This window comes from Manis pentadactyla, chromosome 1, assembly GCF_030020395.1.
Source record: "Manis pentadactyla isolate mManPen7 chromosome 1, mManPen7.hap1, whole genome shotgun sequence".
Lineage (NCBI taxonomy): Eukaryota > Metazoa > Chordata > Mammalia > Pholidota > Manidae > Manis > Manis pentadactyla.
In genome coordinates, this window is record NC_080019.1 from 226,482,908 (window position 1) to 226,499,604 (window position 16,697).

Here is a 16,697-nt window from a genome sequence, read left to right on the forward strand (position 1 = left end):
CTCTAAATGAGCACTTCTGTCTTTAATGTGCATGACAGTTACCTGGGCTGTCTGGTTATTAAAGCTCAGATTCCTGGGCCCCACCCTCAGAGATTCTGAGGTGACTGGCATGGGGAGGGGGCAGAAAGGTGCCCTTCTCATAGGCTTCCAGGTAATGCTGACGCTGCCTAACCACAGTCTAAAGGATTTATGGGGCCCCCAAAGTACAAAAAATGTTGGCATCTTCTAGGCACAAGGTCATGACTCAGAAAGGTTAAGAACCACTGGCCCAGTGTGTAGGTTTACCTGAAGCTGAGGATCCAAGATGTAAAGAACCTGATCAGGGAGGACCTCAGATGGGCAGATGAAACCCACTGCCCTCGTCTCTCCCTTCAAGCTGGTCTTAGTGTGCAACACAAAACCCAGTTGGCAAACTATGGCCCATGGACCCTGCCTGATTTTATAAATAAAGCTTTATTGGAACCAGAATTGGGACTAGGTTGGGGCAGATAAGACAGAATAGACCCCATCTTTATTTAAAATTTTGACACTTGGTTCATGAACCTTTTGCCTGGATTTTGCTTTTAAAAATGATTCCATCAAAATAGGCTGTTTCTTGATTACTGAGATTTTGGCGCTACTTCAAATTGTGTAATGAGGTAAATGCCTCTCTTGCCTCACCCTAGTCCCAGCTCTGGAACTTCCTACTAGACTCGAAATCAGCAGGAACACACATCTGCTTCTCAAGAAGCTCCGGGATCCTGCAGGCAGGGGCTTGTTTGTGTGGCTCGCAGGCTGGAAGGGTGTGCCCTATCTGTCTGGGCTCTAGTTCTTAAGAGAAAGCTAACTGAATCACGCTGGAAAGCCAAAGATGATATTCCCCAACATGACTGGGAGGGCATTCTGTGATCCGGCACAGCGTTAGACAAGTACTCGGCTCCCCACCGCTGGAAAACAGCAGTGACAAAAAAAAATTAGCCGACGCTTTGCTCTTCTTCCTAGGAAACCCACAACCTAAAAGACAAGCGGAAATTCCTGAGGCTTTTCAGGTGAGATTTAAAACCCCACACTGATGCTTATGCCCAGCACGCCTTCTTTTGTCCAAACGCCTTCACAGGGAAAAAGACAAAGGTACAGAAGCAGGGGCACCCCTGGTCGGAGAGGAAGGGGGCCCGGCCTTACCTTGGAAGAGCAGGGTCTGGCTGAAGTCGCTGCGCATGTCATTCCGACACACAGCCTGGACACGGAACAAGTAAAGGCTGTCAGGCGAGACATGGCTAATGATGGCTTTCTGCGGGCGAAGGAGGAAAGGGCGGTGAGCTGGTTCTAGAAGGCGGCACGCACCTTATATTCTAAAGCCAAACCTGAGGCAATGGTTAAGTATTACCTTCACGTTTCTGGGTAGTGTGGCAAAATCTGACAGACGTGATGCTTTCCCACTTTTCCTTTTGAAAGGAAAGTGCATTCAGAGAAATAACAAAATCAGTCTTGACTCACATTCCCGAGTATGGCTTAGAACACGTTTTCAGGCCTCTCTGTACTCTCAAAGCTTGGGTTTTTTTTTTTTAAACAGCTATACTTTATCAACCATAGTTATTTAACCTAGACATCCTCTGGGGTTACCAAGTGTACTGAATATCCGGGGCCATGCCGAGTTTGGAACTTCAACTACAAAATCTCTGTGTGTCTGTTTCTTTGCAGTTTAAAGGCCTCGTTGAACCTGGACCATAGATAACATGAGGCACGAGGCTAGGAAGAGCAGCTGAGCAGAGGTCAGGTGACACGGGATCTTTGCCATGCCACTCACTGGCTGTGCGATCCCCAGTCAGTCACTCGGTGTCCTTCAGTCTCTGCTACCTTCAGCTGTTAAATGCAGTAGGACCTACCTCTCGTGGGTCCCATGAGTGCTGTATGACGCAGGCAAGCCTCGTTCACAGGTAGGCCACCACGCAACAGAAAGAATGCAACCGGTCTAACAGGGAGGGACAAGCTACAGCCCACAGCCAAATCTGGCCCACTGTTTTGCTAAGTAAAGTTTTACTGGCACACAGCCATGCCCATTCATGTACGTGTTATCTGTGGCAGCTTTCACCCTAGAATGGCAGAGCTCAGTAGTTACCACAGAGACCTTCTGGCCTGTAAAGCCTGGTATTTGCTGTCTGGCCTTTTCTAGAAAAAGTTTGCTAGTCCCTGGTCAAATGCCACCAGCCAAACCCAGACTCTTGTTCCTGAAAGCTTTATTCCAAGAGCCTTTAAAAATAAGAAAATGGAAAATGCCTAAAAAGCAGGCAGCATTTGCTTCCTGAAGCAACAAACAACAAAAGCAGCTAATTTTCAAAGACTTCCTAATGGATGAAACGGCCTGTCATCAAATCGTGCATTCTGGGCCATGTACAGAAAGCGGTTCTGGGAGTTTCACCACTGAGTGGGTTTTTCCCCATGTGGCTACTGAAAACCTCCAAATAGACACTAAAATGTGAGCGGCCATGCCAGCTGCTGTCGCCTGGCGAACTGCTTCCTGGGGAGAGGAGTTGGGGTCACGTTGTTGAACTTTACGCCCCCCTTTTCTTCTTTGAGAAAGGTGCGTAGTAACACCTGCCTCAGGGGTTTGTAGTGAGGCTGTGAAAGAGGGACAGACTGAAGATGCCACACAAACGTTAAGCTTCTCCTTTGGTTTCTGGGCTACAATGACTGTAAGTTGGAGAACAGCTTTATTGCCACTAAGTCAGCACTCTTTGACTTCTTGAGGAATTACGAAAATTAATTTTGTGTGTCCCAAAAGAAAATAACCACCCCTAGAAATTTTTACAAAAAAAGAACTTGCTGTCAAAGCATGTTTTTCTCTCCATATCTCTTTTTTCCTCTGAAACTAATTTATGCCTCATTTGCTAAACCTCTGACCCCATCTTCTGTTCAGAGAAAAATCTTCGCTCCATCTATGCGGGGATTTATTAGAATTCACTCCAAGCCGGTATCTTTTATCTTTGCATGTTTAATTATTTTCCACTTAGAACAGGAAACTGCGTAAGCACCTAGACAGTTTCTGCTGATTAACGCAAGTCATCTTCACTTCAGAAAGAGAAAAATCCCTTCTGGACTTTCAGTAGTGACAAGAGAAAGGTTTAAACACATCATAACCTTGGGTACCTTTCAGCAGATTCCTCTCTTATTTCATGAAGCTCATCATTCCCTAATGTGACCCAGATAACAATGTCTAGTGGGGAAATTGAAAATATAAATGGAAATGAAGTAAAAGAATCTTCATCTAAAGGAATATGAAAAGTATTATTCTATAACTGATTGAATGGGCCCTGGGGACTCTGTATTGGGAGTGAAAAAAGAAGTAACAGTCATTAAGAATCCCACTCGGTGTTACTGCATTTTTCATGTGCCTATACAATTATGGGTTTCATTATTCCAGAGTCTTCCTTTGATTAACAGTAAGTGCAAAGCTTTCAAACCCAAATGTGTCACTTTGAATTTCTATGCAAAGACATAAAAGCCTGGTGCTTGTTGGAGGGTTTGCCTTTCTAGGGGAAGAAGGCGGCTTTCACACACATCTGTTTCCTTGGGCCTTGTGGGGTGCTGGCCACTAAGCATTTACATAAATTTTAAGATAAAAAGTTGAATTGGGACTGTATAGCTCAGAGGTCTGATAGTCTAGTGTCTGAGTCTGAGAACAGTGGTTAAAAATTACATGGTCACAGGGGTCTGGCAGGTAATGGGAATGCATGAGGCAGAGAAAATGTGACACGGGCGTGGCGGGCACCAGGGTGACGCGAGTGGGAGGAGGGGAAGAGGAGGAGGAGGGGGAATAATTGTCATAACAGTAGCTCGTACTTAGGGCCTCCTGTGTGTCAGGACCTGCTGGACTTCGGTGTGACTCATTTCTACTTACAATAACCTCATCAGATGAAAATGGCTACATGGAAGTTCCTGTTCTTTTAATAATAATGAGAGAAGCGGCAGTCAGTTTTGAAGGGCCGAATGACAAAGAAACCAACGGCTCTCCCTAGGGACGCAGCTGGTGAGTGGAAGGGCGGACGGAGCTCGGGCAGGTGCCAGCCGCAGTTCCCACTGGTGGCCGCAGTGGCGGCTGTCCCCGCCCCCTCAGCAGGCAGCGCGAGGCGGGATGGCACGGGTGTAGCGTGCCGTGCCATGGCGGGCACAGAGGGCCGCTCTCTAACTTCACACGCAGCAGGCACCCCACACGGAACAGGGACGGTTTACCAAGTCTTTGTCGCTGTCCTTGGTGAACGTCTTCTCCTTCTCGTCCTCGTTCTTGGTCCAGCTGTAGGAGATCATGTAGTTCATGATGGGCGGGTGGTAGACGGTCTCCGGCTGGCTCCAGGACACCTGCAGTGCCGTCTGGTTCAGCGGCTGCACCTTCATGTGGATGGGCGGAGAGCTACAAACTGAAGACACACACACTCAGCTCAGGGGCTCCTGGCACAACGAGCCACTCGGTCGTCTGCCCCGGTTCCCGATGCTTCCGACTTCGGGAAGCTGAGAGCTGCACGGGAAACACCACGCTCCCTTCGCCTACATCCACCTGCTGCTGACACTGCCACATCTGTTCTCCTTTCCTCTCTTTCTCTTACACACACACACACACGTTTTCCTGCTAAATCACTGAAAGCAAGTTGCAGACATCCTGACACGTCACTCCTTAATTCTCTGACCCATATCTCCTATGAAGTGAGGACAATCACCTATAGAACTGTGATGAGCTGCACATTTGCACTGCCCCCCCTGCCCAATTCAGGTGTGTGGACTAGGTCTTGAAGGGGGGCCCTCATGAATGGGATTAGTGTCTTTATAAAACAGGCTCCAGAGAGCTCCCCTGTCCCTTCTGCCATGTGGGGACAGTGAGGAGGCAGCCATCTGTGCACCAAGAAGTGTGTTCTCACTGGACAGTGAAACTGCTGGTGCCTTATCTTGCACTTCCCAGTTGCTGAGACCACAAGATACAAATTTCTGCTGTTTATAAGCTACCCAGTTTATCGTAGTTCGTTAGGGCAGCCTGAGCTGAGACAACCATAACGTCATCATCACACCTAAGAAAATAAACATTAATTACAAAACATTATCTGCTACACAGTCCACATTCAAGTTTCCCTAATTGCATCCAAGGATTTGTTTATGGTCTTTTCCCCCAGTCACACATTGCGCTTAGTTGTTCCAATGCTTTGGCCTCTTTTAATCTACCAGAGTCACTGGGTGTTTGTATCATGATCAATTTTTTTGAGGAAGTCTTGCCATATGACTTGTGGATCATTCCAGCTAACCAAAACTTAAGATGAAATTTTATAGTGAATAGATCAGACTGTAAACAAGTATACATCAGGGTGAGACTTTAAATAATTTTAAAGCAAAGGCACAAAAAAAGGGGATGATTTTCTCTGGATCAGTAGCACCTCATGTAATTATCCTGAGGTGGGGCATAAGGAAAGGTCAGGCTAATATTTTATCCCTCGTGGCTGGCAGGTTTAACGGGACACGGTGATTTTGCCTCTGTCTGTGTTTTCTCCCAGCGCTATCACTCCTGCCCCAGGGGCTTAGCATCTAGAGGGGGATTTCTGAACCTCAACGTTTGATTTCTTGGGCCAGACACTCCTTTGCTCTTCGGGTCTGACTGTGCATGTTGAAGGATATTGAGCAGCACCCGTGGCCTCTACCTACTAGATGCCAGCAGCACTCCCCTCTCAAGTTATGTGAACTCACAATGTCCCTAGGTAATGCCAGATGTCCCCTAGAGGGCCAGTTGCCCTGGTTGAGAAACACTGGTCTATCGGGGAGATGACGATTCACCAAAGAATGACACATATGGGGCAGGTACTACATGCCTGGGCGGGACGGATGGACACAAGGAAGGGTTGGTGGTATTTTCCAAGCACATCATAGGGGGATCTGACTCAGGAGATGGGATCCAGGCAAGACTCCCTTGCAGAAGGCACATCTGGCTGAGAGTAGATCAGTGAGTGCAGGTGAGCTGGGGGGAGTCAGGGGAAAGAAAGACGGGTCAAGGGGCCGCAGAAGGGGGACAGCCTCGGGGGCTGAAAGGAAGCCAGCAGCGCTGGATCGAGGCACAGAGAAGTCAGGTGGCAGGTGGTGGCAGGTGCAGCTGGAGTGGGAGGCCTCCTGGGCCCATGAAAAGTTTGGTTTTTAGAAGAGCATGGAGAACCCACTGGAAAGATCTAAGCCAGAGAATGACGGAGGCGGGCTTGCCCTTTACAAAGATCCCCTGGGCTTCAGCTGAGCATAGAGGAGCCCAGAGGAGCCCAGAGCAGAGGACAGAGGCCTTTGGGGAGGGGCTACAGTGGACCAGCTGCTTGTAGACCAGAGAGAGGCAGAAGAAATGCAGGTTCCAGAGGGAACAGTCAGAGGTCAAACCAAGGCCGGTGGTGTGCTGGATGAGGAGCACATGAGGGGCGGGGAGGCAGGGAGGAGGGCACTGAGGCTTGGAGCAGAGGCGAGCAGCGCTACAGGAGGTAGGCTTGCTTCTGGCATCTCCAGAAAGTTCAACTGCACGGCTAGCAGCCCACCATGAGCCAGGCTCCCCTCTTTCCTACCCGAGAACCCCAGGCCTGAGGCGGCCCTGGAGAGAAGGATGGCTTTCCTGCCAGAACATCACGGCCCCAGCTTTAAGGACCTGCTGCGGGGTAAAGTACAGACTGGTTTTGACAGGGTGGCATCCTTTTGCTCAGCGACTGGCAAACCACGCTTCAGACGGAGAGATTAGCTTTGTGTGACCGAGACCGGTAGGAAGGGATAAATTAACGAGGCATTCCCACTGCCCCACAGAACCCCAGGAGGCCTCGGGCTGCCTGCTGTGCAAATGCCACCAGAGCAGGGGCATCAAAGAATCTGAAGACGCAGGAGGCGGAATGACAAAGTCTGGACACTAGGTGGCGCTAACACACTGCTTTAAACACCCCCACTTACGAAGTGGTTCATAGTTTCTCAGGGGGAAGGGGGTGTATGTATATCAGGAAAGTACACCCCCGTCTTGCCCAAAGCCAATAATGGACCAAGGAGATTTATATATTGGGAAGCTTCTCTCCTTTACAACGGTGACCATATCAGATTTCCTGATTTCTACCTCTTTTCTCACCTCCTACCACATTCTTATTTAATCTCCCTTATTCTGAAGCCATCCCTCCCCTGCTCCAATTAGTGGTGAGCTCTATGGGGGATGCATGGTTACATCATAACCACATAAATAATTCTATCACCCACATGTGGATGTAACCATTCTTCTTATTTATTCTTTTAAATTAAAATAGCTGGGTTTTTCTTTGCTGATTAAGATGATTCATGTTAGTATTTTAAAAAAGAAACACAAGTAAGAATAAAGTTTTTTTTTTCTTTTTAGATCACCCAACATCCCAGCATCCACAGATAATCACTGTTAACTTTCTAGGGATCCAACATCCAGACAATTCTTCATACCCATGTACAAGCACTCAATCTGATGTGAATGGGACAGGACGGGTATGGCACTGTAACTGAACTTGTTGTTTAACTCAGTAAGTCATGGAAATACTTCCTTGCAAGTAAATACAGCTTGGGATCACTGTTTTGGATGAAGGTATAGAACGTACTAGAAAATGTAAAGTGAAGCTGGCAAAGGAGGCAGGTGTGGCCTTACAAGACCACCTGCCAGGCTGGGAGTTCAGTGGCAGAGGGGCCTCCAAAGAGGCAGCCGCGTCCCGGACTACCCACTGGAGCACCGGGCCATGGGCTGCAGGCTGAGGATCCCCATCCTGGCTTTTTGGGAAGAGCAGCTGGGAGAGAAATTTCTCTGCTCTTCATCTCTCTCTACCGTCTCCCTGAGGGGGAGGGCTTTTCTGGCAAGATTTGGAGGAGACACTTGCAGAGTACTAGGAGGACCTAGAACAGGGCTGGAAAGAACCAGATAGTACATGTTTTCAGCTTTTGGGACTGTATGGTTTCTGTCCAAGTACCCAACTGCTTAGAAGCACAAGAGCAGCCTAGGTGATAACACAGGAACGAGCATAGCTATGCTCCAGTGGAAGTTTCTTTAGGGACATTACATTCCAACCTCATAGGATTTTTTGTTCTTTTTACTTTTCTTTGCACAGCTACTGTTTAGATACCATGTCATCCACATTAGTCATTTAAAAAATTCTATTTCTTTAAGCTGAAAACAGAAATAGTTCACACATGATTTTCATGTGTTATGAAATCTTTCAATTTTTAAAAAATTATTCAAATTATAAGACCATTCCTAGTACAAAAGGTGGGGGGGGGGCAGGTAAGTTTTGGCCCATAGGTTAGTAGTTTGATGATCCCAGACCTGGAAGATAAAAGTAGGCCAAATTTTAATTTGAACCATGTTCACCAACAGTATTTGTGTTCTTAGCACCAAATTCTTCCCTCAGCACAGACTGAGGCCCACTCCTGCACAGAGCTGAGGTCCTTCCTAGCGCACACAGAGCCTGGCATAGGGCAAGCTCCCAGTAATATTATAGTGGCTGAATGAATGACATGCTGGCGGAAGGGATACATTCCTTCTTCTCTTGGTCTGCAGGTCCTATATGATGGCCCCTTTCCACGTCCCCAACCTCACTGCCTTCCATTCTCCTCCTCTCCGGCCGGGTCCCACTCCAGCCTCCTTGGAGATCTGCCTTCAATGCCACGCTTCCCCTCCAAGGTCCCCTCTGCTCCCTTCCCCAGTGTCCATCGTACCTATCCTCACTGACAGCCAACCCCTGCGTCTCTCTAGGCTGTTAGCACCTCCAGGGCAGCACTTGGCTCTCTGTCACCAGGGTCCCCAGCAAGGCATCACATTTCACTGATGGTTGGAGGGAAGGTATTTTGCTTTTCAGTCAGAACCACTGATAAAGTTCTCATGTACAAACTGGGTGCCACACAATCCATTCCTGGGGTCACCTTCACGGGCCTCAAGTTACAGTCTAATGCACAGATTCAGAGAGGGGATATTTGCTAATCAGAAAACTCTATGGAGAAACCCTCTACAGAGGTGACAAAACTCCCACAGTGCTGGACAGTTGGGGTGGCCAGATGACCGGGTGCCTCCAAGAATATGAAAATAAGCAGACAGCAGATGATTTCACCTCATGCTTCCAAGTTTTGCTTGCTTTTTTGGTGATGGAAACCCTGCTTTCAAATAAAACCTCCTTTAACATTAGGAATTGTATGAACAGTTTGGAAAAGCTGGTCTAATAAAATACGGACTTTGGAGCCAGACTCACACAGACCCTTGTGTTGCTATCTGTAAAATGGGTACCCAACAATATCCTCCCCACAGGGTTGAGGTATAGAGAACACCATGGCTAAACCAGTATCTGTGGTCCTTAGCCCAGAGGCCCACACAGGGATAAGCTGCTGGGCCCATACGGTGTTTTAAAAATTGGTGTATTTTCTATAAAGCTAGATTTTAAAATTTGGCTGGCATCCGCACATGGCCGTGGTTCCTCTGAGCAGCAGAGCAGCCTCCCCTGCAGACTGGGGGTGTGTGCTTCCATCTGCCCAGTCCCTAGCACTCCCCACTGCCTTTATGCAGCCCCTTTCTCCCACAGCTGCCGGGCCCCCAAGGCCAGGTGACTTTCCCACTGGCATGAGGAGCACGATCACAGCCAGAAAGTGACAACGCCCGTTGCAAACGGCACCAACCGCAGGGACTGAACCGCTGGCCTGCTAAATCCTTCTGCACAAAAATCGAAGCTTTTTAAACCATGTGGGAGGTGTCACACCCAGCTCCCTAAACAAATAGCCCCTGTGAGGGCTCCTGACATCAGCCTTCCCTTTCCCAGGGGCCTGATTATGTTCTCGCCAGTGTCTGATTGCTTCTCACAGTCATCTCAGATGATGCCTGATGCCAGCTCTGAGAATCTGTCTTCATTCTGAACCACCTTAATTATGATCCCAGACTTCATTAAATAATAAAGTGGCTTCTTTAACTGAGCACCCGAAGTCCTCTGATTCTAAATCAACGTGAAGAGTATTTTCCCAGTGGCTCCTCAGGTAAAAATGCAAAGTTCCCCCACCCTACCCCTACCCCAATCCTCTTCGTGTGGGGCATTAGATGAACGAGCGAGATATGCTGTGTGTGACAGTCAGCGTAACTTCCACAGTCCTTGAACTGCTGAAGGTCCTCCTGTAGGCCTTCTCGCAGTACCTGCCCCCTCTGAGTTGCATACCCTACACAGACCAATTACTGATCAGGAGTCAGAGACAGCATTGCTCAAACTGAGCCATTTGAAGCAGATTCACTATTTTACAATGCTTGTTGACAGAAACTGCTGTTTTCTGGGGGTGGGGGCTGGGGACATCTTTGACATCATCCACCACGCACAGGGTGTGGTGACCCTGGGACCAGCTTGGTCTAAGTCAGATAAAGAGAGTGGAGAAATGCTTCCCCCCCAGGGACCTGCCTGGTAGAGAGAGAGCAGAAGCACTATCTCCTCTTAAAGCAGAAGGAAAGTATTCAAGTGGAACAGAGCCCCAAGCCTTGCCTCAGACAGCTTAAAGGCCTGTCATTTCTTTATCATCCCAGCTCAGCTCAAGAACCCTTGAATAGGGAGTCCTTTAGGGGAAATTTCCAAAGAAATAGCCTTAAGGAAGGATTTTTCTTTTTGCATGGCTGTATCAAAGAGGTCCTGGTAAATATGATATCCCCCAAAGCAGACCATGCAGGACTTCAAACCTGGTGCTCCAGGGTGCCACCTGCCCTACTCACCACGCAAGAGCTCATGAAAGGGAAACCTCATGTGCAAAGGTACCAGGAATCAAAGCAGGACCCCAGGCCTGCATTTGGGGTATTATCAACATTCAAGTAACCTCTAGTTGGAGCTGCGAGCTACCAAGTGAGGGCCAGGCTCTATGCATTCCTCTCAGGTGAACCATGCACGCATACCTGAATCCAGGAGGTGGGTTCAGTTATTCTTCCCCTTAAAGATGAATGAGGACACTGGGGACAAAGAGACTAAGTCCCTGGGCTGGGCCAGCAGCATGGAGTGGGAAGAGAGTTTAGAACTTGAACCCAGTCTGTGAGTCCAAACAATGGGGTGGTCATGTGCATTCTATCCACCTGTACCTCCCACATCTGTTTTTCTTTCTGCAAGATGCTAATAAAGATATGAGGGGTGTTACCTGAAGTGCTTAAGAGGTGCAAGCTGTCCCATGTAAGCTCGACACATCAGTCCTTCAGCCTCCGGTCCAGGGCTTCTTTGGCAGGTTCACAATCCTTTGTGCGAACAGCTCCTTCCCTGCTCCCTCTGCCTTCACTGAGCTCTCTGTTCTCAATGATAGATGAGAGTATGGGGCAGCCTCCAATTCCTTCCAGACCCAGGACGGAGCCCAGTCACCATTCTCTCCCATGAGAAATGCAAACTAAGTGTGTTGTCCCTCAAGCTATCACGGGGATGCTGGCAGTCCATGCGCTGGGGCAGGGTGCCCACCCCCGTGGCCTTTGCTCTGCACCTTTCTGTGCGGTCACTGCAATAGTAACGAGCCCTATCTGATGCGCCTGGCCCTGAGTTAGTGCAGCTCACGAATTATGTCATGAAAGCCTCACTGAAATTCTGTGGGGTTCCTGGCTCCATCAGGACACCCGTTTTAGAGTCAGAGATGCAAGAGGTTCACTCATTCACTTGTTCACTCCAGAGTCAGACTGCCTCCCTTCTGGACACACCAGCCATGTGGTCTTAAGTAAAGCTGGGGAAAGGCATTCAGGATAAATGCATAGAATGTGCAAGCACATGTTGACTGACATATAGGAAGTGTGCTAGGAAGAGTCACTGTTGTTAAATATGGATTGAGCACATGCTATATGCCAGGACCCTGACCAGGGACTAGAGAAAAAGGCGAACACTAGCGGCCGTGGTCCTCAACCTGAAACTAACAGCCCAGAGGGGGAAATACCAACCACTCAATCCTCCTAAGAAGACTTGTTAACTTGGTCCTTCTTAGAGGCTCTCAATAAAATCTACAGAAATTTGTAAAATTGGATGGGGAAAAATAGACTTTCATTTTCACTAATCTCTAACTAAAAGTTAGCATTTCCTTCTCTATCAAACGCTGGCAATAAACTGCAGAGGTAACAGCAGGATCTGTGAGATGGCACCGCAGAAATCCCAGGCCGATTTCCATTAGACTGGTTATTGCCAACATCTCAGGTTTTCCTTCTTGCTCATTATTATTCAAAATTGCAATGGTTACTAGACCCGCTGCTCGACTTTATTATTTAATGCCTTAATTGAGAAGCAGATGGATTATATTACAATTCAAAAATTTTTTGATGATAGCTGTCAGTATGAGGTCTATGGGATTCACAAGATGGCTAAAGGCGGTCCATGTACCCATGAGGGTAAATCCTCCCAGCACTAAGGATTATGTGATTGTGTGCAAAATTTTAAGGGAAATATTGTCATTTGGTACAAAATTTTAATAAGGGACCCTGACTTAGACAGATTTGGGGGGTGGGTTAGGAAAGATTTACTGAGCAGAGTGACATCTGAACTGAAATCCAAACACTGAGCAGGTGTTTATAAGAGTGAGCAAGAAGGAAGAAGGCTTAGATATGTGAGACAAAAAACAGCTTGTGCAAAGGCCCTGCAATGGGTAAACTGGAAGAAAACTAATGTAGTTGGTAAGCAGAGAACGAGGAGGAGTTTGGTTTCAAAGCTAGTAGGTGCTGGAGCCGGGGCTCAGCCCTGGGTGGATCTGACACAGGGCCAGAGACTGCGGGGCGGCCACTTTCTCAGGATGTGGGAGACACTGATGCAGAGTTGCCCCCAAGCTCTGCCAAGCACTAGGACAAACACGTTCACTTTCCATCGATGTTGTCTTACCTAGTGCAAACTGTAACCTGTTATGAGACAACAGCAACTTTATATATATATGTGGATCTAGGCCCTGGTTCCTGGCACAAAGCTCCCAAAACCCTTGCAATTTCCTAAGTAGTAAGAGCATTAGGCGCATTCTAGTTCTAATATTGGTCTGTGACCCTGTCCCCGACACAGGGCTCCTTTGGGAGCCTTTAAGTTCCAAAGCGGTAAGAGCACTAGATTCTGGGTGGGCTCCTGGGGGGTCACCAGCAAGGCCAAGCCATGATTCGAAGCTTGGAATTTTCAGCTGCATTCCCCGTCCTCCAGAGAGAGGAGGAGGACTGGAGATGGAATCAATGATCACCCATGCCTACGTGAGGAAGCCTCCGTGAAAATCCCTAAAGCATGGGGTTCAGAGAGCTTCCAAGTCAGCAAGCATATCCACATCCCAGGGAGGAAGACATACCCCAGATGCACAGGGGCAGAACTGCCTGCACTTGGAACCCTTCTGGACCTCACACTGTATCTCTTCAAATCCTGCTGTTCACTTTTATCCTTTATCATATCCTTTAATATACTGGTAAGTGTTGAGCATGTGTTTCTTGAGTTCTGTGAGCCACTCCAGTAAATTAATCAAACCCAAGGAGAGGGTTGTGGGAACCCCTGATTTGCAGCCAAGTCAGAAAGAAGTTGTGGGTATCTTGAAGTTATGGGTAACTTGCTACTTATGACTGGCATCTAAAGTGGGGGGCAGTCTTGTGTGACTGAGTCCTTAACATGTGGGATCTGATGCTATCGCCAATAAGGCAGTGTCAGAATTGAGTTGAATTGTAGGAAGCCCAGCTAGTGTCATAGATAATTGCTTGGCTGGGGAAAGCCCCACACATTTGATGACCAGGAGCACCAAAAGTGAAGTGTTCTCTGTAAAAGTAATGGAGAAACGCAAGGGAGGTGGAGAACTGGGTATTTCCCGGTGCAGGAGGGAGATTTTAAGTTTCTCTAATATATTGGCCAATGGCACTTCCTCCATTCCCATGAATAAGCCCTGGTCTGCAATTCAATTTTTCATCCAACAACTGACTATTAGATGCTCTGTGTGGCAATTACCATGGAAGACGGCAAATGTGCAAACTTCCTTATCCCACCAGTTGTCTCTGCTATGCAGGTAACAGTCACATGCTTAAAGCATAACCACTGCAGCCCGTGTCCAGGAAGGCAGAGCAGAAATTCAATTCTCCAGCCCTCCAAGCATGTGGTTTTGATTGTCCCACATTACGCCATTCCTGACCTCTCCTCCTTGGAGTCTTTTTTCTATGTGCTATCCCTCTTCCTCTGAGAGCTAAAGGCCATGGGAGGTATCCACGTTCTGTGCAGGAAAAAGTACTGTTCAGCTTGGTGCTAGGGGAGGTAGCAAGGTTCAGAATGATGATATTTTCAGCCCCACGGGACAACAGCTGCTTAGACACTGGGTGGAAGGCTGGACTCCAGGTACCTGAGGCCCCCTTCTCTCCTTTTCAACTTTGTGATGCTGTGCTTTCCTGCCAAAAGGGCAAAACTGACTTATCCTACTTAAATGGAACACAGCGTCCTTTCCACGCGGTGCTTCTGACTGAAGGTCTGCACCAGAGACCAGGGGACAGGCCCAGGGGGGCACGTGCCCGGCACCCTTGTCCTGGACCTGGGTTTTCTCTAGCCCAGCCTCCTGGTTTGCACTGCAGAGATGATGTCATCGCCTTGTTAATCATGAAGAAACACCTGGGTCACCTGGCGTCCTCCCACTGTCCTTGGCAATGTGAGCCTGTTATCCAAACACCTAAGATCCCACGAGCTGTCTGTACAAAGGACCCCAACAGTTACGTCAATAGCACCACCAAGGCTTGGCGCCCAGTGTGTTCAGAAGACCGCCTTGCCCCTTGCCCGGCACTCGCCTTACCAGCCCGCGGGTCTGAGTCGCTTTGGCAGCGGCCTCTCTCACCTCTTCTTAGTTCTGGCTCAGGAGAGCCGTGCCATGAGCTGCACTGTGTGGACTCCAAACTCACTTCAGCCCCCAGATGGGATGTCGGCGGCAGCCCATCGCTTGTAAGCATGGCCCTCTGTGTAGGGTCTCCCGGTCTCCTACCCCTGGGGGCTGGGCTCAGGCACCCCCTCTGGGGCTTGCCCAGGAGGACCCTGGGAGAGACCAGGGAGCCTGCCACTTGTAGGCTGTGGACAGGCAGTACCCCAACTGGACCCCAGGCCAAAATGACTTACTCAGCACATGGGGGGACCCACCTTGGCCTCCTGGCTGCCTCTGGCACGTGGGGCCACATACTCTGAGGGGCCTAGGCTTCTGGCTGGTGGATGAGAAGCAACGGCAGTCAGCACACTGCCCACCGACGGGGCTCCTCTCTTCTGGGAAGCCTTTGCTGGTGTGAGCCCAGGGGCACACAGGCTTCAGCGCTCAATCATACCTGTTAGCATTCACTGTCAGATGCACACACGGCACCTTCCCAACACAAGCAGAGGTTTGAAACAGGACAGCCAAGACACTCATGTCAATGCAGGCCACAGCTCTGGAGTCACAAAACCAGACAAGAGAGGGCCCGGGAGTGAAGCCAGCAGCCATAAGGACCACTGGCTGTGCTGAGAAGGAAAGAGAAAAAAAGGTGACTCCAGAAGGCTCAACATGGGTCTCACTTCTGTGCCTTTATAGATGGCCTCTGATTCTCAGGCCTCGGGGGCTGGAGAGGTGACACAGTTTCTCATGCCACGAGACAGCCACGGGTTCTGTCCATGTTCCTTATATCTCAAGAAAAACAGCCTCGACTAACCCATGTGTGTTTGTCTGCTGAATAATCAGGGGGAAGAATAGGAAGACAAACAGTCTGTCTCCCAGCTATATTCCTCCAGACTCCAAGGGGAGGCCCGCAGACATCTCAGAGCCTCATGCCTCACGGGTGGTGAATGCTAGTTAGCGAGAGAAAGGGGAAGTGTGTGGCTCCGGAAGGAAGGATGTTGTTGGCTTTTATTAATTTCCAGATTGCTGTTCACAAGCACCACAATGTCCACACAAATAAACCCAATGTCAGGGAAGATTTTTCTAGAGAGCAAAGAAAAGCTGAAGCCGGAGGAGGGTTGTTTGGTCAGCTTGAAGATCGAACTCTGCCTACCTGCCCAGAGACAGAGAGGGTTAAGTAATTAGGTAATATTTATAAAGGGCGAAAATGACAGATGGCTCCAGGGGTCTGTTACTAACATCAGCTGAACAGCTCCCACTCGGTGACAGCGGTCTGCCTGGGAGCTTCCTTCCACTAGCACCTGATACCAGTGCATCCATTCTCTGCCTTTATTATGGTAGAGTGGTTACTCCTCGGGACAGAGAGGAAAGCCTTCTCTCCATGGTTTTTGAGATGAACACTCCATTCAGGTGGCTTACAGTCAAAGTGGAAGGTGGCTCCCCAAATCTCTGGTTTCAGGGGCTGGGAGTGGCACAGACTCCTACTCCCGTGCTCTTCCCGTAAGAGGGGCTACTTTGTCCTAGACCACAAATGCCCCAACTGTGCCAACTCTTGTAGTAAGAATCTTTTTATTCCTGGGGACTTGGCATGTATGAGTTAGCTTAATTCATCTACCCACCCTCCCATATAACATCCACCCACCCACCTTCCTCCCATCCATCATCCGTCCATCCAGTCCAATATTTATTTCCTAAGAAGCCAACAGTAAGCATTGCACTCCCTTGTCAACAAAAAAGGGGGGCAAAAAAAGAGTCTTAATCCTCATGGAGCCTATGGGGTAGTGGGAGAGGTAGTCATAAGCAAGCAAAAAAAAAAATCACAAAAATTAATGTAAAATTTCAACTGTGTTAAGTGAGCAATACAAGAGAAACCTGACGCATGTAGCAGCCAGGGAACTTCTGTGGGG

At 48.7% G+C, this 16,697-nt stretch overlaps 1 protein-coding gene across 4 annotated transcripts in view; it reads right to left on the bottom strand.

Annotated features, from left to right (window-relative positions):
- PTPRG (protein tyrosine phosphatase receptor type G) overlaps positions 1–16,697 on the bottom strand; it is a 624,941-nt gene that overhangs the window by 88,537 nt on the left and 519,707 nt on the right. For all 4 annotated transcript variants that reach the window (XM_036878497.2, XM_036878498.2, XM_036878496.2 and 1 more), the window contains 2 exons: positions 4,210–4,394; positions 1,162–1,270 (listed from right to left, as the gene is read on the bottom strand). In XM_036878497.2, the coding sequence (XP_036734392.2) occupies positions 1,162–1,270; positions 4,210–4,394 (294 nt within the window). The remainder of the gene's footprint in view (positions 1–1,161; positions 1,271–4,209; positions 4,395–16,697) is intronic.